The 16086-nt window shown below is 55.8% G+C and overlaps 4 protein-coding genes across 4 annotated transcripts; 3 read left to right on the top strand and 1 right to left on the bottom strand.

The window, feature by feature from the left end:
- Positions 1-293: 293 nt before the first annotated feature.
- Positions 294-2303, bottom strand: W97_05776 (uncharacterized protein; the record flags this gene model as incomplete). Its single annotated transcript, XM_007783658.1, has 1 exon — positions 294-2303. The coding sequence occupies one exon, from the start codon at positions 2301-2303 to the stop codon at positions 294-296; it is 2010 nt and encodes a 669-aa protein (XP_007781848.1).
- Positions 2304-6374: 4071 nt separating this feature from the next.
- Positions 6375-7516, top strand: W97_05775 (deoxyhypusine synthase; the record flags this gene model as incomplete). The annotated part of the gene is made up of 2 exons (XM_007783657.1): positions 6375-6608; positions 6668-7516. The coding sequence occupies 2 exons, from the start codon at positions 6375-6377 to the stop codon at positions 7514-7516; spliced, it is 1083 nt and encodes a 360-aa protein (XP_007781847.1).
- Positions 7517-8542: 1026 nt separating this feature from the next.
- Positions 8543-12827, top strand: W97_05774 (uncharacterized protein; the record flags this gene model as incomplete). The annotated part of the gene is made up of 4 exons (XM_007783656.1): positions 8543-11074; positions 11143-11514; positions 11566-12156; positions 12270-12827. 4 exons carry the CDS (start codon positions 8543-8545, stop codon positions 12825-12827), a joined length of 4053 nt encoding a protein of 1350 aa, XP_007781846.1.
- A 1257-nt stretch (positions 12828-14084) lies between these two features.
- Positions 14085-15605, top strand: W97_05773 (uncharacterized protein; the record flags this gene model as incomplete). Its single annotated transcript, XM_007783655.1, has 1 exon — positions 14085-15605. The coding sequence occupies one exon, from the start codon at positions 14085-14087 to the stop codon at positions 15603-15605; it is 1521 nt and encodes a 506-aa protein (XP_007781845.1).
- Positions 15606-16086: the final 481 nt, after the last annotated feature.

Here is a 16086-nt window from a genome sequence, read left to right as displayed (position 1 = left end):
GAGCGAGCGTTGGGAATCTCGTTGGGGGCTGAAGTTGTGGCGGTGATGCATGAGTTGGCATACTTGGCTGGGAGGGAGGGGAGTTGTCGAGATCAACGACTTCGCGATTAGGTGCGAGTGCACGCGGCAGTGCGGATATATTCTCATACCGCCGTCTTGGAGCATTTGTTGGCGTTGGCGGAGGACCGAGATCCTCGCCGCGTGCCCTTCGTGCATTCGCATCTTCTGCTGCGACCACCGTATCAGGATAGGTGTTATCTTTAACGATGCGCGTGTAGTTATTCTTGATCTACTTAGGTTGTAAGTTTCTTCCACTTGAAATAAGCCGGCATGTTGACAACGGGACTTACCATTTGAACCGTCTTGGAGCCACCCATTGCACTAGCAATCGCGTTGAAGTCAGTACCAAAATGCGCAAGGTACCTACGGAAGTCCGTCGTCTCAGTGACAGACCAGTAGCTGGATGGCCCAGCCCGGGACTGATTACTGTAAGCCCTTGGCCTCTCTGACACCGCCGCTGGCGCCGCTACCGTGCTAATTGCATCAAAGTAGCCTGTCTGTTGCTCAGTCGGGCGTGGTGGTTGCTGCATTGCGGCGAAAGCATGCTCCTCAGCCAGCTGTCTTGCGGTAAGGAGAGATTCTTCGGTCTTTAGAGTAGAAAACTTTTCCTTTCGCTCTTTGTCAACTTTCTGAGGTGAGACGCCACTAGGAAAGGGTGCGGCAGCAAGCGGTTGGTTCTTTCCTCGCCCTCGCGGTACTTTCTCTTTCGCAGCCCTTGTGCGCCTCGGCTTCTCTGCAGTACCTTCGCCATTGTTTTCTCTAGCGGTCACCCCCCTCATTCTCCCTGGTGTAGGTACAGGTGTAGCTTCCAACTCTGAGTTATTGTCACCAAAGATGGGCGCGGCGGCGCGCCGAGGCCGACTGCGGTCAGTAGAAACGGCGCTTGGGGTGGCAAGCGTTGCGTCATCCTCTTCAGTGTCCGGTCTACGCCCTAAGTCCGCTAAGAAGTTGCTTGACTTCAACCGAGCGGGCCCCTTCCTCACGCCTATTCTGGACTTGGTAGCCTTCTTCCGACCATCCTTGGCTTTGTACTCTCTGGCCCATTTCGTCGCGTAGTAATGGGTAATACATTCCTTGTACGTACGGTTCGGTAGCGACTCGGCAAGTTTGCCCCACTTCTTCGGATTGCCTTGATAGGCCTGCACCAGCAGTTTGTGCTCTTCCGGAGTGAAAGTGTCTTCCGGCGGCTCAAGGTCGAAGGCCGTTGTCCCTTGGCCAGGTTGTCGAAGCTGGTTGGTATCGATGAACCTTCGCTTGCTGGCTTCTTCTGCGGTCAACAGATCGGGCAATTCTGCTTCTTTCTCCATTCCAGACTTGGCCTCCGCTGCTTCTCGCTCTTGCCTCTGCCGAAGTTCTTCCGCTTCCCTCATGGACTCTTGCATCGCCAGCTGGATATCATACTCGCTGCTAAACTTGTGAGCGCGACGACCGCCTTCAATCGATGGAGTTGGTAGAGGGGTGGCTATAGGTTCCGTGGTAGCCACTGGAGGAAGAGGCTCAGCCGATTTTTGCCTCTCCAGTTCTTCAGCCTCCTCCGCTCTGTACATCCGCAGAAACTCTCGTTTCCACAGCCTGTACATTGCGACAAAATCCTTCTCGAGTCGCTCCTCGTCCGCTTTTGCAGAGAGGAAGCGCCGACCAAGTTCTTCCCTAACCATCTCAACGTGATCTTGATTACGGGCAAAATGATCCTGGTCCTTGTCTGACAATGGCGTCGGCGGACCCTTAGCAAGGAACGGAAGCGAGCTCATATCCAAACTGTCTTCACGGTCATCAGTGATTTCTTTGGGAATTGTGGGGCCGTCAGACATAATAATGTCCTCAGGTTCTTCCGTCTTCGGGGTAAGGACGGACTCGGGGCTCTGTCGACGCACGGCCGTAAGCTGCCAACTGAACTCCTGACCTTGATCCACCCCAGACGTCTCAGTGGTTGGAACTGCTGCTAGGGGTAGTGTCTCAGGCTCGGCGAACTCGTTATCGACTTTGAGGTCGTGCACCGTGATTCCAGCAAGGCGTGTAAGCTGCCGCAGCGGTGTATCGGGGCGCAGATACTTCGAACTTAAGTCTATCTTGCTAGATTCCAGTCGGGCCTTCTCTTTTTCGAACGTTTCTGCAAGGTCAGGGAACTCCGCTTCATCGAAAGCCATACCATCGTCTTCTTCGCTAGTATCGTCCATATCCTCCTTTCTTGAGCTTGAAGCGGGCTCTGGAGTTTTCGTTTGAGAGGTAGGTGCATCAACCATGCTTGCGTCTACGATCTCTGCAGCGGTAGCACCATCCGAGATGCTGTCGGCTTTCGACTCGGAACGCGGTAGAGCGGGAACGCGTTCGGCCTGGCTTGTACGCTCTGCTTCATGTTTTGCTGCACCTAATACATGAAGAACTTGCTTGTCTTTCTCTTCTCCGGCGACATCGCGCTTGGCTGGAATGATTTGCGGTCTGGAGGCGTACGATGGTGCGCCTGGGTACGTTGGGGCGCCAGGCCGAATCCATTGCATGCTCTTTCCGGGAACTACGCGTCCCGATAGTCCTGCAGACGGTCCAGTAGGAAGCATTGGAGCCCTTGGCGGAGGCGGCGGAGGCGGGGGCGGCGGCCTGTCGATGGGTGGTCCAAACAGCTGCACTCTAGGCGCAGCAGGAGCAGTGAGCGGCGGCCTTTCGGCTTTGGGACCTGTTGGTATTGATGCACCCCTAGGGGACGTATCGATCGAAAGTGATGCTCTGGGGCCAAGCGGAATAGCGTTGGCGTTCGCATTGGCTGGGGAAACATCTCTACGCGGCCCAAGCGGCGGTATCCTTCCGTGTGTCTGTGTGGGAGATCTGATCGAAGCTTGAGGTCCTGTTGGAGGAGCGCGAAGGAATCCGGGAGCGTCCGGGGCTAGAGGCGGAGTGGACTGGAAGGCTCGCGTTGGTGGTGCAGTGACTGTAGACTCTTTAGCGGGGGTTACGGATGCAGTTGAGGGCTCTTGAGGCAACGGAGCGGCTGGAATAGCTGTCTGCTTGGAGGGCTCAGGTTGAGCAGCGGTGCTGACTTCCTTACTCTCTATGGCAGGCTTATCCGGCATCCGGGCGGCTTTCGGTCCAGTAGGTGGAAGAGCCGAAAGCTGGGCTTTTGGAGCGATGGGCGGAGCGATGAGCGGAGCTGCTGGAGTCTTGGCGGGTTGCATGGGTTGTGTTGGCTGTGCAGGTACACTTATTTGAGATGGCTTCGTCTCGGCCTGGGGCGCTCTCCAGACATTGGAGGTGGGACCGCCGAAGCCGAAGGAAGGTACACTTGGCGCCGAAGGTGGAGGAGTCGACGTACGGGGCCCGTATTTCTCTTTAGATGCCACTGCACGAGCAGCAAAGTAATCCGGCTTCTCTGGTTCTCGACGAGGTTCTTTACCAATGGTAGGTGCGTCGGGAATGATCGAAGCTCTTCGAGATGGGGGATAACTTCGCAAATGGTCTGTCACGCTTGGCCGCTCATTGTAATTCTGGTGAGTTGATGTCTGTGGAGTAGAGTGCCCAGTCGAGGTACCTCCGCCAGGCCTGGCATCGGTAGTCCCAGCCGTCTGCCGCACGCTTGAGTCGCTTGGTCTCATACTTGGTGGAGGTGGTGCCCTGTAGCTGTCCACCTCCCGATTTCCGCTGTACAAACGGCCCTCATCGTCCCGACGATCAGTCCTTCGATCGTCTCTACGGTCAACGTCGCGGCCGTCTCTCGATGGCTCACGTTCCCGGCGAGGCTCACGTGACCGGCTTCTTGGCCGAAACAGATCGCGCTCTCGATCCTCCACAAACCGACCGCCTCTTCCACGTCCTCGATACGAAGACTCACCCCTTCCACGGTCTCTGCCAAAACCACCCCGGGCATGGAAGGCAGTAGCGGAAGGGTCAGAGAAATTGGATCCAGCAGATAGAGGGCCGTCCCGCGAATCTCTGCGCCCTCGGAAAGTGTCAGCTCCCCTCGGCGGTGAGGCATCCCGGAACCGCGGAGGCGACCTGATACGCGGTGGAGGGCTACGCCTTTCTCTCCGATCAAAATCGTGGTCGCGCTCCCTTGGCGCTCCCCGACCTCTCCCATCGCTCAATGGAGGCGCATCTCTCAAGGAAGGATACTCGCTACGTCCAGGGATGCCCCTCCGTCTGGGTCCTGAGGGTACTGAAGATGGTGCATCAAACTGCGCTTTCGGGCCTCGAGGCACTTCCCGATTCGATGCCGCTGCTGCTGGTCCGCGGTTCGCATCTTGGTCCGTCCTGTAAGAGTCGCCGAGGCGTGAGAGAGCAGAGCTGGCGTGCGTAGAAGGCCCGCGATCAGGGTATCTTGGCGGCGAGCGGTCTCTGGGTGTGTAGCGGTTCTCGCTTGGCGGAAAGCGAGAGGACATGTTCAGCCTGGCGCGACCGACGTATTCGCGCTTATCGAGTCGACCGGAGATAACTCAGCGCAGATGCACATGCTTCGGGGCCAGTGATGCGCAGGGCCGTGACAAAAGCGTGATATGAAAGGCGGTACAGCTGCCGACTGCAGGAAGAGGCAGTCGCGTTCGACGATGGGGTCCCAACGGCTCCCAATACAGTGTTAAGCGCAGGCCGGAAAGTCGTCAATACAGAAATTTATGACACCTTACCGCGCATCGCCTCAAGACCGTCACTGTCGGGTGTTTGGGTTTCTGGCAGCTGTGTTCCAGAGGTTGCAAGGGCCGAAATCGAAGACCCTCGGTTCCCACTGTGGCTAGATCGGGAATCTTAATGTTAGCGCGCTTGGCGCGGGTTCCAGGGCTGGTTCAAGGGGTCGCCCGGTGCGGCTGCAGCTGCACACAACGTCGTCTCAGGCCGAGTGGAACCAGAATGCAACAAGGGCCTGAGTGCGCTGCCGGGCTGCGCGGCTGACGGAAATGTGAATGAGGCGGCCTTTGAACGACTTCACCTCGTCCGGTGGCAGCGACAAAGTACAAGCAAAGAGGCAGTCAGGTGCGAGATGGCGGCGAGCTCTCTCTCGGCGCCGTCACAGAGTCGGTGCAGGCTCCGGCAGGAAGCTGTGAGGCTGGAGAAGGGTCGACTGGACGTTTGAAGGCGCCGCAAGATCGCAGTCAGCGCCAGCGCCAGCGCGGAGCTTGGCGTGATGAAGAATGGGCGAGGGGGAAACCCGTGCTCACACAGCGGTCGGTTTGCAGGTGTCGTGGCCTCACCGGCCGTTTCGAAGTATCGTGATCACTGAGTTGTAGAGGGGAGGAGACGGAAGGCGCACGAAAAGCAGCACACGGCACCGCAGTCATCATCGCCGGTAAAGGCCAGCCCCAGTGGTGTGCAAGGACCGATTTCACTCCCATGCCGCGCATGGCATGCCGGGAATCTGCTGGACGGCGCGCCGGTGTCCTTTGGCGCACTAAGCCCAAGCGGTGATTGGTTCGAGGTTCGAGGTTCGAGAAATGCGCACGGGCTCAGCACAAACGAGGATGGCGCATCTGCACAAACTCGTTGGAGGCGCTTTGCTGAAACGTCGGCCCTGTGTCATCTGTGGCCCTGCGGAGACATGGCGAGAGAAACGCCCATGTACTCGACTGAGAAATTAGCTCTTCCTCAGTCTTGTCTGCACGTCTTTGTGGTGCTGCTCCTGGGTTGCTATCTAGGTTGCTATCTAGGAGACTGGCTTTACGGAGCCTAGTTCTGCCTCCTTTCGCACGATCCGCGCGTGACGAGGAAGCCGCGCAGATGCTGCAGCAAAGCCACGCCAGATCAGCATCCAAGCCCAAAAGGATGCCAGAGATGCCTAGCGCACTCGCTTCGGACTCCTTCTTGAAGATCGTAAGCGCCGAATGGAGCCTTTGCGAGAGATGCCTTGCTATCATTCTTCATCCCATAGAAAACTCACGATTAGGCATGCTGGCACAGCTAGAAGGTGAAGTCGCATCTTAAGAGGCATCGTTCCACGGTCGGAAGAATGGCGAAGGCTCTGCAGCTAGAGCGTCCACTACCCCCTGGTCAACCGCCCACTGCAGGAAATCATGACTCGCCACGACTTGCAGGAAAGCCACATCTCGGATGCAAGTCACAACGCACGGCAGCACCGGTGCAGATTGACGAAAAGACATCGATACTCAGGACAAGACTGACCCTAAATACCATCCGAAGCGATATTGACCATCCTCGCCATCTCAGACCTTAGTAGAGCCAAAAGACTACAGAACACAGCCAACCGCAGTCCTTGCCGCAACTGCCGGGCCGAAGATCGCAGCCGTTTTTGTAACAGCCCAAAGTCACGAGTCTTGCCTGTCTGCAAATATCCAGGGAAATACTACTAGCTGCTAGTGAAGGAGGCGCTCAGGAAGAAGATGGAATCTTCGCAGATAAACGGCGCCGCCAGCCAAGATGCGCCATCTAAAGCTACTGACGCCGTCTTGAAGCCCTCCGAGCCTGTGCCTGAAGGCGCACAACAAGTGCGAGGCATCGAATTCAACGACTACACAGACCGCAAAATGACGGTCGAGGACCTGGTGGCCGGAATGGCGAACATGGGGTTTCAAGCAAGTGCTGTTGGGGATGCCGCACGCATTATCAACGATATGGTATTTCACCAGCCCTACGGACTTCACCAGAATAATCTCCTAATTGACCCTACATACAGCGTGCCTGGAGAGATACAGAAACAGGCGACAAAACAACGATATTCCTGGGCTACACATCCAACCTCATCTCCTCCGGCCTCCGCGAAACGCTCCGCTATCTAGTCCAGCACCGGCACGTGTCCGCCATTGTGACCACCGCCGGCGCCGTAGAGGAAGACTTCATCAAATGCCTCGCCCCCACCTACCTCGGCTCCTTCACCATGGCGGGCAAGGAGCTCCGCCAAAGGGGCATGAATCGAATAGGCAACCTGATCGTACCGAACGACAACTACTGCAAGTTCGAGGACTGGGTAATCCCGATCCTCGACCGGATGCTAGAAGAGCAGGAAGCCAGTCACGAGGACGAGGAGCCGCTGTACTGGACGCCGAGCAAAGTGATAGACCGGCTAGGAAAAGAGATCAATGACGAGAGCAGCGTGTACTACTGGGCGCACAAGAACGGCATCCCAGTATTCTGTCCAGCGCTCACGGACGGCAGTCTGGGCGACATGATGTTCTTCCACACGTTTCGGAGTTCGCCGAAGCAGCTGCGGTTGGACATCATCGAGGACTTACGCAAGATCAACACGCTGGCGATGAAGGCGAAAAGGACGGGCATGATTATCCTGGGCGGCGGGCTGGTGAAGCATCACATCTGCAACGCGAATCTGATGCGGAATGGCGCTGACCACGCAGTCTATATCAATACCGCGCAGGAATTCGATGGGAGCGATGCGGGTGCTAGACCGGACGAGGCGGTTTCGTGGGGGAAGATCAAGGTGGATGGGGAGAGTGTGAAGGTGTATGCGGAGGCGACGGTGGTGTTTCCGATGATTGTGGCGGCGACATTTGCAAAGGTGGAAAAGTAGAAGGAGCGAGCAGCACGGTATGGCCTAGGCTGTGGGCATGCTTTGGTGAAGAAGGGATGATCCTCTCCCAAACACGGGGGGAATGCTTGGTGGCTCACGGAGAGCACAAGGCGGCGAACCACCTGTGGATGCGACGTCGGGAGACGCGTGCGTGACGGAACACGTACCGGCGCACCAACGAGCCTTGAATGCAGCTAGCCGCGTTTGATGCAGCCACCGGCTCGACGACAGTACCGCTCTCTCGCGGACGGTCTGATGAGTGCGCCGAGGCGACTACTGTAGAGGCAGCTGAAGGGTGTAGCGCGTTTTCATACCAGCGGTGTGTTGTTTAGGCTTTATGTATATAGCTATCCCTTCGGCCTCCTGCTCCGGACAGTTCGAAGTTGAAGTTGAAGTTGGCGTAGATGCGGCTGAAGCTGTGGGGAAATTACCTGCCACGTACTGTAGGTACCTAGGTAGGTACTGTAGGCTGGAGCTTCGCCAAGGGACGTTTGCGCTATAGAGGCTAGTAGGCATGGCACAGGCCGAACATCTGGGGCTTCCGGGGCTCTGCCTCACTCTCTGCTCCCCCAGAAAAGACAAGCGGCGGTAGCCTGGTGAGAGATAGCTTCAGCCTCTCTGACTTGAACCTCCGCGCCGTCAGCCTGGACACAATGTGAGACTCTTAACGGCGGGAGCTCTGCCTTTGTATATTAGCATCTTGTACCGTAGCACTCCAGACTCCAGCCTCCAGCCTCCTGTTCCCCCCCGTTTGAGGCTCTATCGGACCCTGATCTTGCTGCAGCTCCACGATAAGCGCGTGGGTAGCCGTCTGACCATCTGCAGCCTCAACGCCCGTCTGCTCACACCGACTAGTACCGTTGTCCACCTGGGCAGTGCGCATAACTCCCAGAGTCTCTTCCCTCGTTCCACGCCCATCTCCATCTCCTCTTATTCACCTCTCTTGACATACCTACCCAAGCTCTCGCTTCACCTTCACACGTGCCTGCCTGCCTGCTCATTCACCCGTTGAACTCGACTGCCGCAATGAGCGTCACCACCAGTTCCGCCCACATGGACCCCCCGCCTCTGCTCTTTGCCAGAGAACGATCATCAACACCTCCTTCCCTGTCCCAGTCACAGCTCTCCCGCTTTTCGCCTCGCCTCAGCCCTCCACCGATGCCTACCGAAGACACAGACATGAGCATGTCCATGACACTGCCCCAAGGCCAGAATCACGACCGGGAAGACTCCGATATGGAGGGCACAGAGGAGACAGACCAGGCCACGCAGCCGAACTCACCGCATCCTCCAGCCGATGCCATGGACACGACGTCCGACACTCTACACGCTCAAGCAAGGCTTGAGGCAGCAGCCATCATGGCTGAGCTCGCGGGTACCGCGCCTGTGCCTCCACCGCCTCCCGTCAGCAATACATTCGACTTCGATGCCCCCAACACCCACCCTCCCGTAACTGTTATCGGCGCAAATCTCGTTCGCGTCACCTCGAACGGCAGCACCATTGATTCGGCCGGCGAGCCTCTCGATGACTACCAACCACCTCGTCCACCAATTGACAGCAACGAGCCTGGACCATCAACCTACGACGATGGTGCTGAGTCCGACTCCTCTTCTGAGGAGGAAGAGACAGGCTACAGGTGGTATCCGCTGGAAGAAGACACCTCATCGCCGGACGAAGCAGAGCTCAAGGAGATCGAGAGCAAGGAGGACTACTCAGCGCTCGACCATGAGTACTGGGAAGCCAAGACCTTCGAGGAGCTCGAGGACCCGGAATACACCCCCGGACCTACCGGACGTATCCACTGGAAGATCAAGTACAATGGTACGAGGGAGAATCAGCAGAAAGAGCTGCTTAGGAAGTCGGAGATTGTCAACGTCGGGGGCTACGATTGGCAAATCAAGTTCTATCCTAGGGGCAACGACTCGGACTATCTGAGCATCTACGTCGAGTGTGTCAGTGTCGTAGAGAAGACGGACAAAGAGGGCGAGAGCAAGCAGGAGGAGGCGAGGAAGGACAGTCACAGTGACCAGGAACCGAAGAAAGTCGCAGATGAGCAAGGGCGGAGCACCTCGAAGCAGCCATCGGCTCTTACGACCAAATCCAGACCTCCGTTACCGCTACTACGCGATGCGCCTCCTCCACGCCGGAGCGTCGCTGCGCAAGTCTCCGTAGTCTTGTACAACCCCAGCGAACCTCGCGTCGGCTACTTTCGATCCTGCCTTCACCGCTTCTGTCCTGGATCTCCTGATTGGGGCTGGACTCGGTTCCATGGGCCGTACTTTGACATCCATCGAAGGCAGCGAGGCCAACGGCAAGCGCTTTTACGGAATGATGAACTGGCTTTCACCGCATACATACGAATCATCGAAGACGAAACGGGCTGCCTAGGGGAGCATCAAAGCGCGGATAACCCGTGGGATAGTTATGCTATGACGGGGTTGCCAAGCATGGTCAACAGATCGGTGGATTGTAAAGCGGACGGCAACCTGATAAGTGCGATGAGCATCTGGATGCTCCTGCGGCCTTTTAGGGAATTACTCTATAGAGTCAACGCTCCAGATGTGAGCCTAACAGACGAGGCACGACAGAAGCCGATGTTCATCACAACAGAGCTTCAAAAGCTTTTGTTAGATCTGCGCTGCCAGGTGGATCCCGACGACCCAGAGGTGGAACTGTCTGGCCTGCTGGTTGCGCTGCTCAACTATGGCATCTATGATGACATCGCCAAAATGGATGTGGTGCAGATATGGGAGGTGCTTCGTACAAAACTTGAGCAAGAATGGGCCGGAACGCCGATGGAAAACAGCCTGACTAAGCTATTTGGCACTGCTAAGGACCATAGTACTGGACTCCCAAGTTATCGGGTACCTGTGAAGGGTTACAAAGAAGTCCAGTCCGCAATCGACAGCACGACATCGCCATTGGTAGCCCCGGGCGAGAGCCCTGTCGTGCTCAACATCGAACTCGAGCGGCAAGTCTTCGACGAGACAAGTCGGGCCTGGACAAAACTCACAGAGGAACTGACACTGAACGACCTCATTTCTGTGAATGACATTCAGTACACCCTCTTCGGCATGGTGATCCACAAGGGGGATCTGCAATCAGGCTTATACCGCTCCATTGTTCGACCCCATGGCCCTGGGAGTAACTGGTACACCTTCGAAGACAAGCGAAACGAGAACATTGTGATGTGCCTAACACAGCGTCAAGTGAATGAGGCGCAGCGAGCCTCAAGTACTGCGGACAAAGAAAAGAGTACGGCGATTGCCTATCTTGCGACCTATATTCAGAGCAGTGTTTTATCTGAGCAGCTCGAACAGATGGATCCAGAGAAGTGGGAGGTGCCACGGAACTTGCTCCGGCATCATCCTTGGGCTTCTAACATATCGGAATGGGAGCATGCGACTAAACCGCTGGATACTGCGGAGGTTGGCGATTCCAGTGTTGCTGCAAAACCCGAGGAGGTCACACATGAACTTGAGATCATTGACTCCCGGGCATTCATGTCATGGGAAGGTCCGGGTTATCTCGACCTGTACGACAGTCCAGAACTGACTGTAAGTGTCATTGAACGCTCTTCCATCAACATTCTGAGATTTAGCGCAACTCATACTGACCTCTCTAGGCTGCGCACATATACACCCTTTCGTTGCCGTCGTCCATTCTTTGGAAAGGGTCGGAGATCAGGGCTCGGATCACGCAGCTTGTGCCCGGTATTGAAGATCCTAGACAAGTTATGTTGTGGTTTCTCAACACGGAACAGACATCAGCGCTACGGGCCAATTTCGGTCCTGCTTCGAATGCTGGCTTCCTGCTCGAGGACGATGAGATCTTTCGCAAACTTAGATGCGGGGATGCGGAGACAGCCATGCTAGGCAGCTTCGTGAAGATTTATCCCAATCGGCGCCTCTGGCTGCACGTGATCCCGCTCGAATATCTATCAACCCAGTTCGATAAGCCGCTCAAGACGCCTACGGAGCCGGAAATGGCTGCAGACGTGAGTGCACCGATCGCGGCGCACATATGCTTGCTAACCTCTCCTTGATAGGCTGTACCCGAGGCAGGTCACACAAGTCAAGCAGCAGACCAGGATGACACACTAATGAGCGACTCGGGAGATTTCGACGATGCTACGGATGCGTTGTTCCCTGTCGAAGATGAACTGTTAGCCGAAGCCATCCGCCTGAACAACGCTGCAAACACAGCAGTCATAGCAGCAGCGGAAGAGCTTGTCGCTATCCATCCACCTCTTGTCGATACGGAGATGATTGATGCGGCAAACACTGCCGCCGCACCGCCTCCTGCGGTGGTGAATCGTATGTCAGAACCCCCAACTAATACGTCATCCTTGGAACCGCACATGTACTATTTCCTGAAAGTCTTCGATGGGACATTGAGGTCAAGGGGGTCACACCTAGCCAAACTCGACGAGAGAATGGATAAGACAATCGCGAAGATCCTGCAGCTGGACAAGCCGAGCGAGCAGAAGATGGAGCTTGTTCGGGAGAAGAGCACCGTGAACTTAGTTCCAATACGTCGACGCCGGACCTTCCGAGAAGAAAACCGCGCAGACGATGAATTCAAAGACGGCGCCATTATCGTTGTCACGTTTCCCATCCCGGAGGATACCAAAGAAGCTGTTAGTACTTCTCTGCATTTGTGCCTTCGACCTCACCTTAGCCTTTGCATTTCCACATACACAGTTGCGTTCTCCACACAGCAAGCATCATTCAAGCTGACCATCCCTTCCAGGCCTTCGACCGCGGTGAAATCCTCGATCTCCAGACCTACCTCCACTCACGTAGCGACGCCCGCAATTACCCCCACCTCCTCTCCGGCACCTTCACCTTCGACCACTTCTCCTCCGAATTCTACTCTGGCTCGATGCTCCACCGCCGCCCTCACGGCCACGGCCGCCGCATCTACCACAACGGCGACGTCTACGAAGGCGCCTTCTGCCTCTCCGAGCGCCACGGCCAGGGCACCCTGACCTACCGCAACAACGACATCTACGTCGGGCACTTCTCGCACGACCAGCGGCACGGCCATGGCACCTTCACCGATGTCGCAACAGGCAATGTCTACGAGGGGAACTGGAAGCGAGACCGCCGGTTCGGGCGGGGCGTCACGCGGTGGGAGAAGGCGGAGGCGGACGACGATGTGTGTAAGGTTTGTTGGGAGGCCCCGCTCGAGGCGGTGTTTTGGGACTGTGGGCATATGGTTGCGTGTCTGGGGTGTGCGAGGCTCATGGAGAATTGCTCTGTTTGTAGGAGAGCGGTTAGGGGGGTGGTTAAGTTGTTTGTTGCGTGAGGAGGTTGGGGCCAAGGGAGGGGGGAGGGGGTGGGGTGGTGTATGGGAGAAGTGGAGATTGTGCAATTGTTTCGGGGGAGTAGATGTGGTGCATATGGGTGGGGGAAAGGGCGTTCGGGCCTGTGTGCTTTGTGCTTGGAGCTTGGAGCTTGGCATAGGAGTCTGAGACTAAGCCTCTGACACAAGCTTCGGGTTCTTGTGGAACAAGTTTTCATGATATCACGGTAGGCCTTAGAGCAGAACGATTGCATACAGAGTCTGGACGAGCCAATGATGCAATCCGTGGTCCTACGGCAATTTGATGTATAGAGTCCGAGATGTGGAACGGATTGAATACGAGTCCTCAACCCAGTAAACTGGAACTACTTTCCACACGCCTTGGAGCTATTTCAGAACAACAGGATTGCTTTGCCATAGTGGTCTTGACTCTGGCAGGATACTGACGCTTGAACAATGGGAAGATCTCTGAAATTCCGCTTTGTTCATGGCCACTAACCTGATTCATACCACGTACATTAAAGGGAACAACGCACAACCCTGCGATACACAGCCGTTAGCGATGACAGCAATATGCCACTTACCTGTGAGTGGGAACTGCTTGCCGCTTGATCGCCATAAGCTATGTAAAGGCGCATGGATCCCTGACTGGTGACTGAGACGTCTTCATCCACTCTGATGAACTATACAGCCTTCGAAAGCCGGGAATATATATCTTCACACGCCATTTTGCTACCGAATGTATTCGCTAGTAAAGATACAACGTGCGAGCCTAGAAAGTGGGGATTGGTGTTTACCACACGATGCCTTCCCTCGGGGTGCTTCCGTAAGCACTTGCTATACCGTATCTTAGCAAGGGATTCTGGTGTGATCGATCAAAAAACGATGAGCGGGTCGCGCCGCTTCTGCATCATGGCAGCCGTTGCCGCCACCCAGAGTGAATGCCAGCGGATGCTACAGAACCGTCAGCTCAGTGTAGAGTACATTCACCGAGTCTGCGTTGCAGAGACGCTGTGACATTGTTGTTGTGACGACACGCAATGAGTTGATCGTTGCTCGTGTGAAGGACTCGCCGTCAGTCGATGATATACTCCCACGCTTTCTTCTTTCCCGTCTCTATTTTCTTCTTCTCTCAACAACCAAGAGCGCACGACTTCGAGCATTTTGATCTGACCTACGCATCATCGCACTTGATCTTCGCGACTCTTCTTTGAGAACTCAGTCCAAGACAGCACTTCATCCAGTAATCTCATACTCGCCATGTATCCCTTCGGTCCTGACTTTGGCTTTGGGCGTCGCCGCCCTCGAAATGGGCCGATATTCTTCGATGAAGATGTCGAAGAAATGTACTGTGCCCATCAGCATCGGCAATACGCAAATGCCCAGCAAGCGCATGCGCAGTTTGGTGACCGCCATGGCCGCCGCGGTAGAAACGAGCGTTTCGATCCTCGGCAGCCCGAACGAGGACGGCCCTTCCACCACCCAATGGATAGAGAGACCAACGCGAGAGCATCCGCAAGCGGCGGCACAGGATACGCCGCCTGCACGCAGGAGCAGATAGATGTTCTGCAGAAGAGTATTCTCGACCTCCACGAAGGCTTTCGCACTTTCCCCCCTCCTGTTCAGATGCGTCAGGCTATCTCTGGTTTCCAAGCGCTTCACTCTGTTCAGCGGACAGAAGCAGCAGCCGCTGCTCTCCGCCGGATCAAGGCTCTCGTCATCAGGACCAATTTAGGTCGTGACGTCGTCTTCAAGTGCTTTAATGACTTCGACAAGGCGCTCTTCGGCGGCGTCCTGCGCAATCGAATATTACTCAGGTGGAAGCACCCACCTACCCCAGACGCTGAATACTCCGATATGCTCGCTCGTTCCCGGCTGCACCCTCGCCAAGAGCGCGTAATCATCCTACTAAATTCGGGAAAGCTTTCCGGGTCCTCGAAAGAGCTATGGGGCGCCCTCCTACACGAACTTGTGCACGCATACTTAGAGATCCTAACGGGTCAAGGCCTCAGCGATCGCTGTCAGGCACAGCCGACACGACACCCCCGAGTCTATTGGAACATGCTCGATATGATCGACTACGCCTTGGGCGGCGTGATACAGCTCAACGCCTTCGACCGTGAGCAAATCAACCACCTACGTCACGAACGGGAGGAACGGGAGCGACATGCACAAGAACGGGCACGGCCGCGGGCGCACTTCTTCGGAGCACGCGACTTCGACAACGATTTTCAAGCTGGAGATGGCGTTGGTGCTGGTGGCGATTTCGGTGGTGGTCCCGGTCACGGCTTTCCCCATGACCACCATGAAAGGGCCTTTCCGCAAGAACACGCCGGCGGACACGACTGGTTCGACGAGGCTGGTACCGATGAGCAGCCTGGCGAAGGCTTCCCAGGAGCTGGCTTCGACGGTGGACTTGGGGGAGGCGATGGCGGTGCACAAGAACGAGGCAGACGAGAAGAAGCTAGACGAGAAGGCAATGCACGAGAAGACGATGCACGAGAAGGCGGTGCACGCGCGGCGCCGAATCAAGGCGCAGAAGAGGAGAAGGCCCCAGACGATGTCGACCCATACAAGACGCTCGGTATCGGCAAAAACGCGGGCTTAGCCGAGATCAAGAAAGCCTACCAGGAGCTTTCTCTGCGGAACCACCCGGACAAGGTTAAGGCCGAAGACCGCGAAGCTGCAAACGAGCGCATGCAGATTATCAATTTGGCCAAGGAGATACTTTCGGACCCAGAGAAGCGCTCGCGTTTCGACCGGACTGGGACGTGGAAATAGCCAATTGGGATTACTGGAGCGATTGTGCGGCATCAAGTTTGGCTAGGGTCTTTGGGCGGTCTTGAATATTGGGAAAGTTCTATGCTTTTCTTCTTTGTTTTTCAATGCGAAAGTTGTGTGCCGTAACCGCGTTGTATACTGCAATTATGTCAGCTTCTCGTGTTTAGCGGTCTGTGACAACAAGTGTTTCAGCTGAGCTCAAGCAGGAAAATTCTGTTAAGATTACTCTGCAAATTAAAAGTATGTTGACACCCTACCAATCCACATTTCCGTGGAGCGATCCGAGTGGTATGGGTTGCACACTCATCATGACTCATGGCTTGCTCAGACCGTTCTTGTTTTGTCATTAAGGTCTCGTCGTCTGAGAATGTGGTAGAGTGACACAAGCATACTAGCATAGGAACATTGCTTGCAGCTCTTCAAGGCTTCGAGATGCCTGGGCTAAAGAACGACCGCATAAACAACGAAAAGGACATATGAG

This window comes from Coniosporium apollinis (genome assembly GCF_000281105.1).
Source record: "Coniosporium apollinis CBS 100218 chromosome Unknown supercont1.28, whole genome shotgun sequence".
In the NCBI taxonomy this organism is placed as follows: Eukaryota; Fungi; Ascomycota; class Dothideomycetes; genus Coniosporium; species Coniosporium apollinis.
This window is presented reverse-complemented; position numbering and strand designations above follow the sequence as displayed.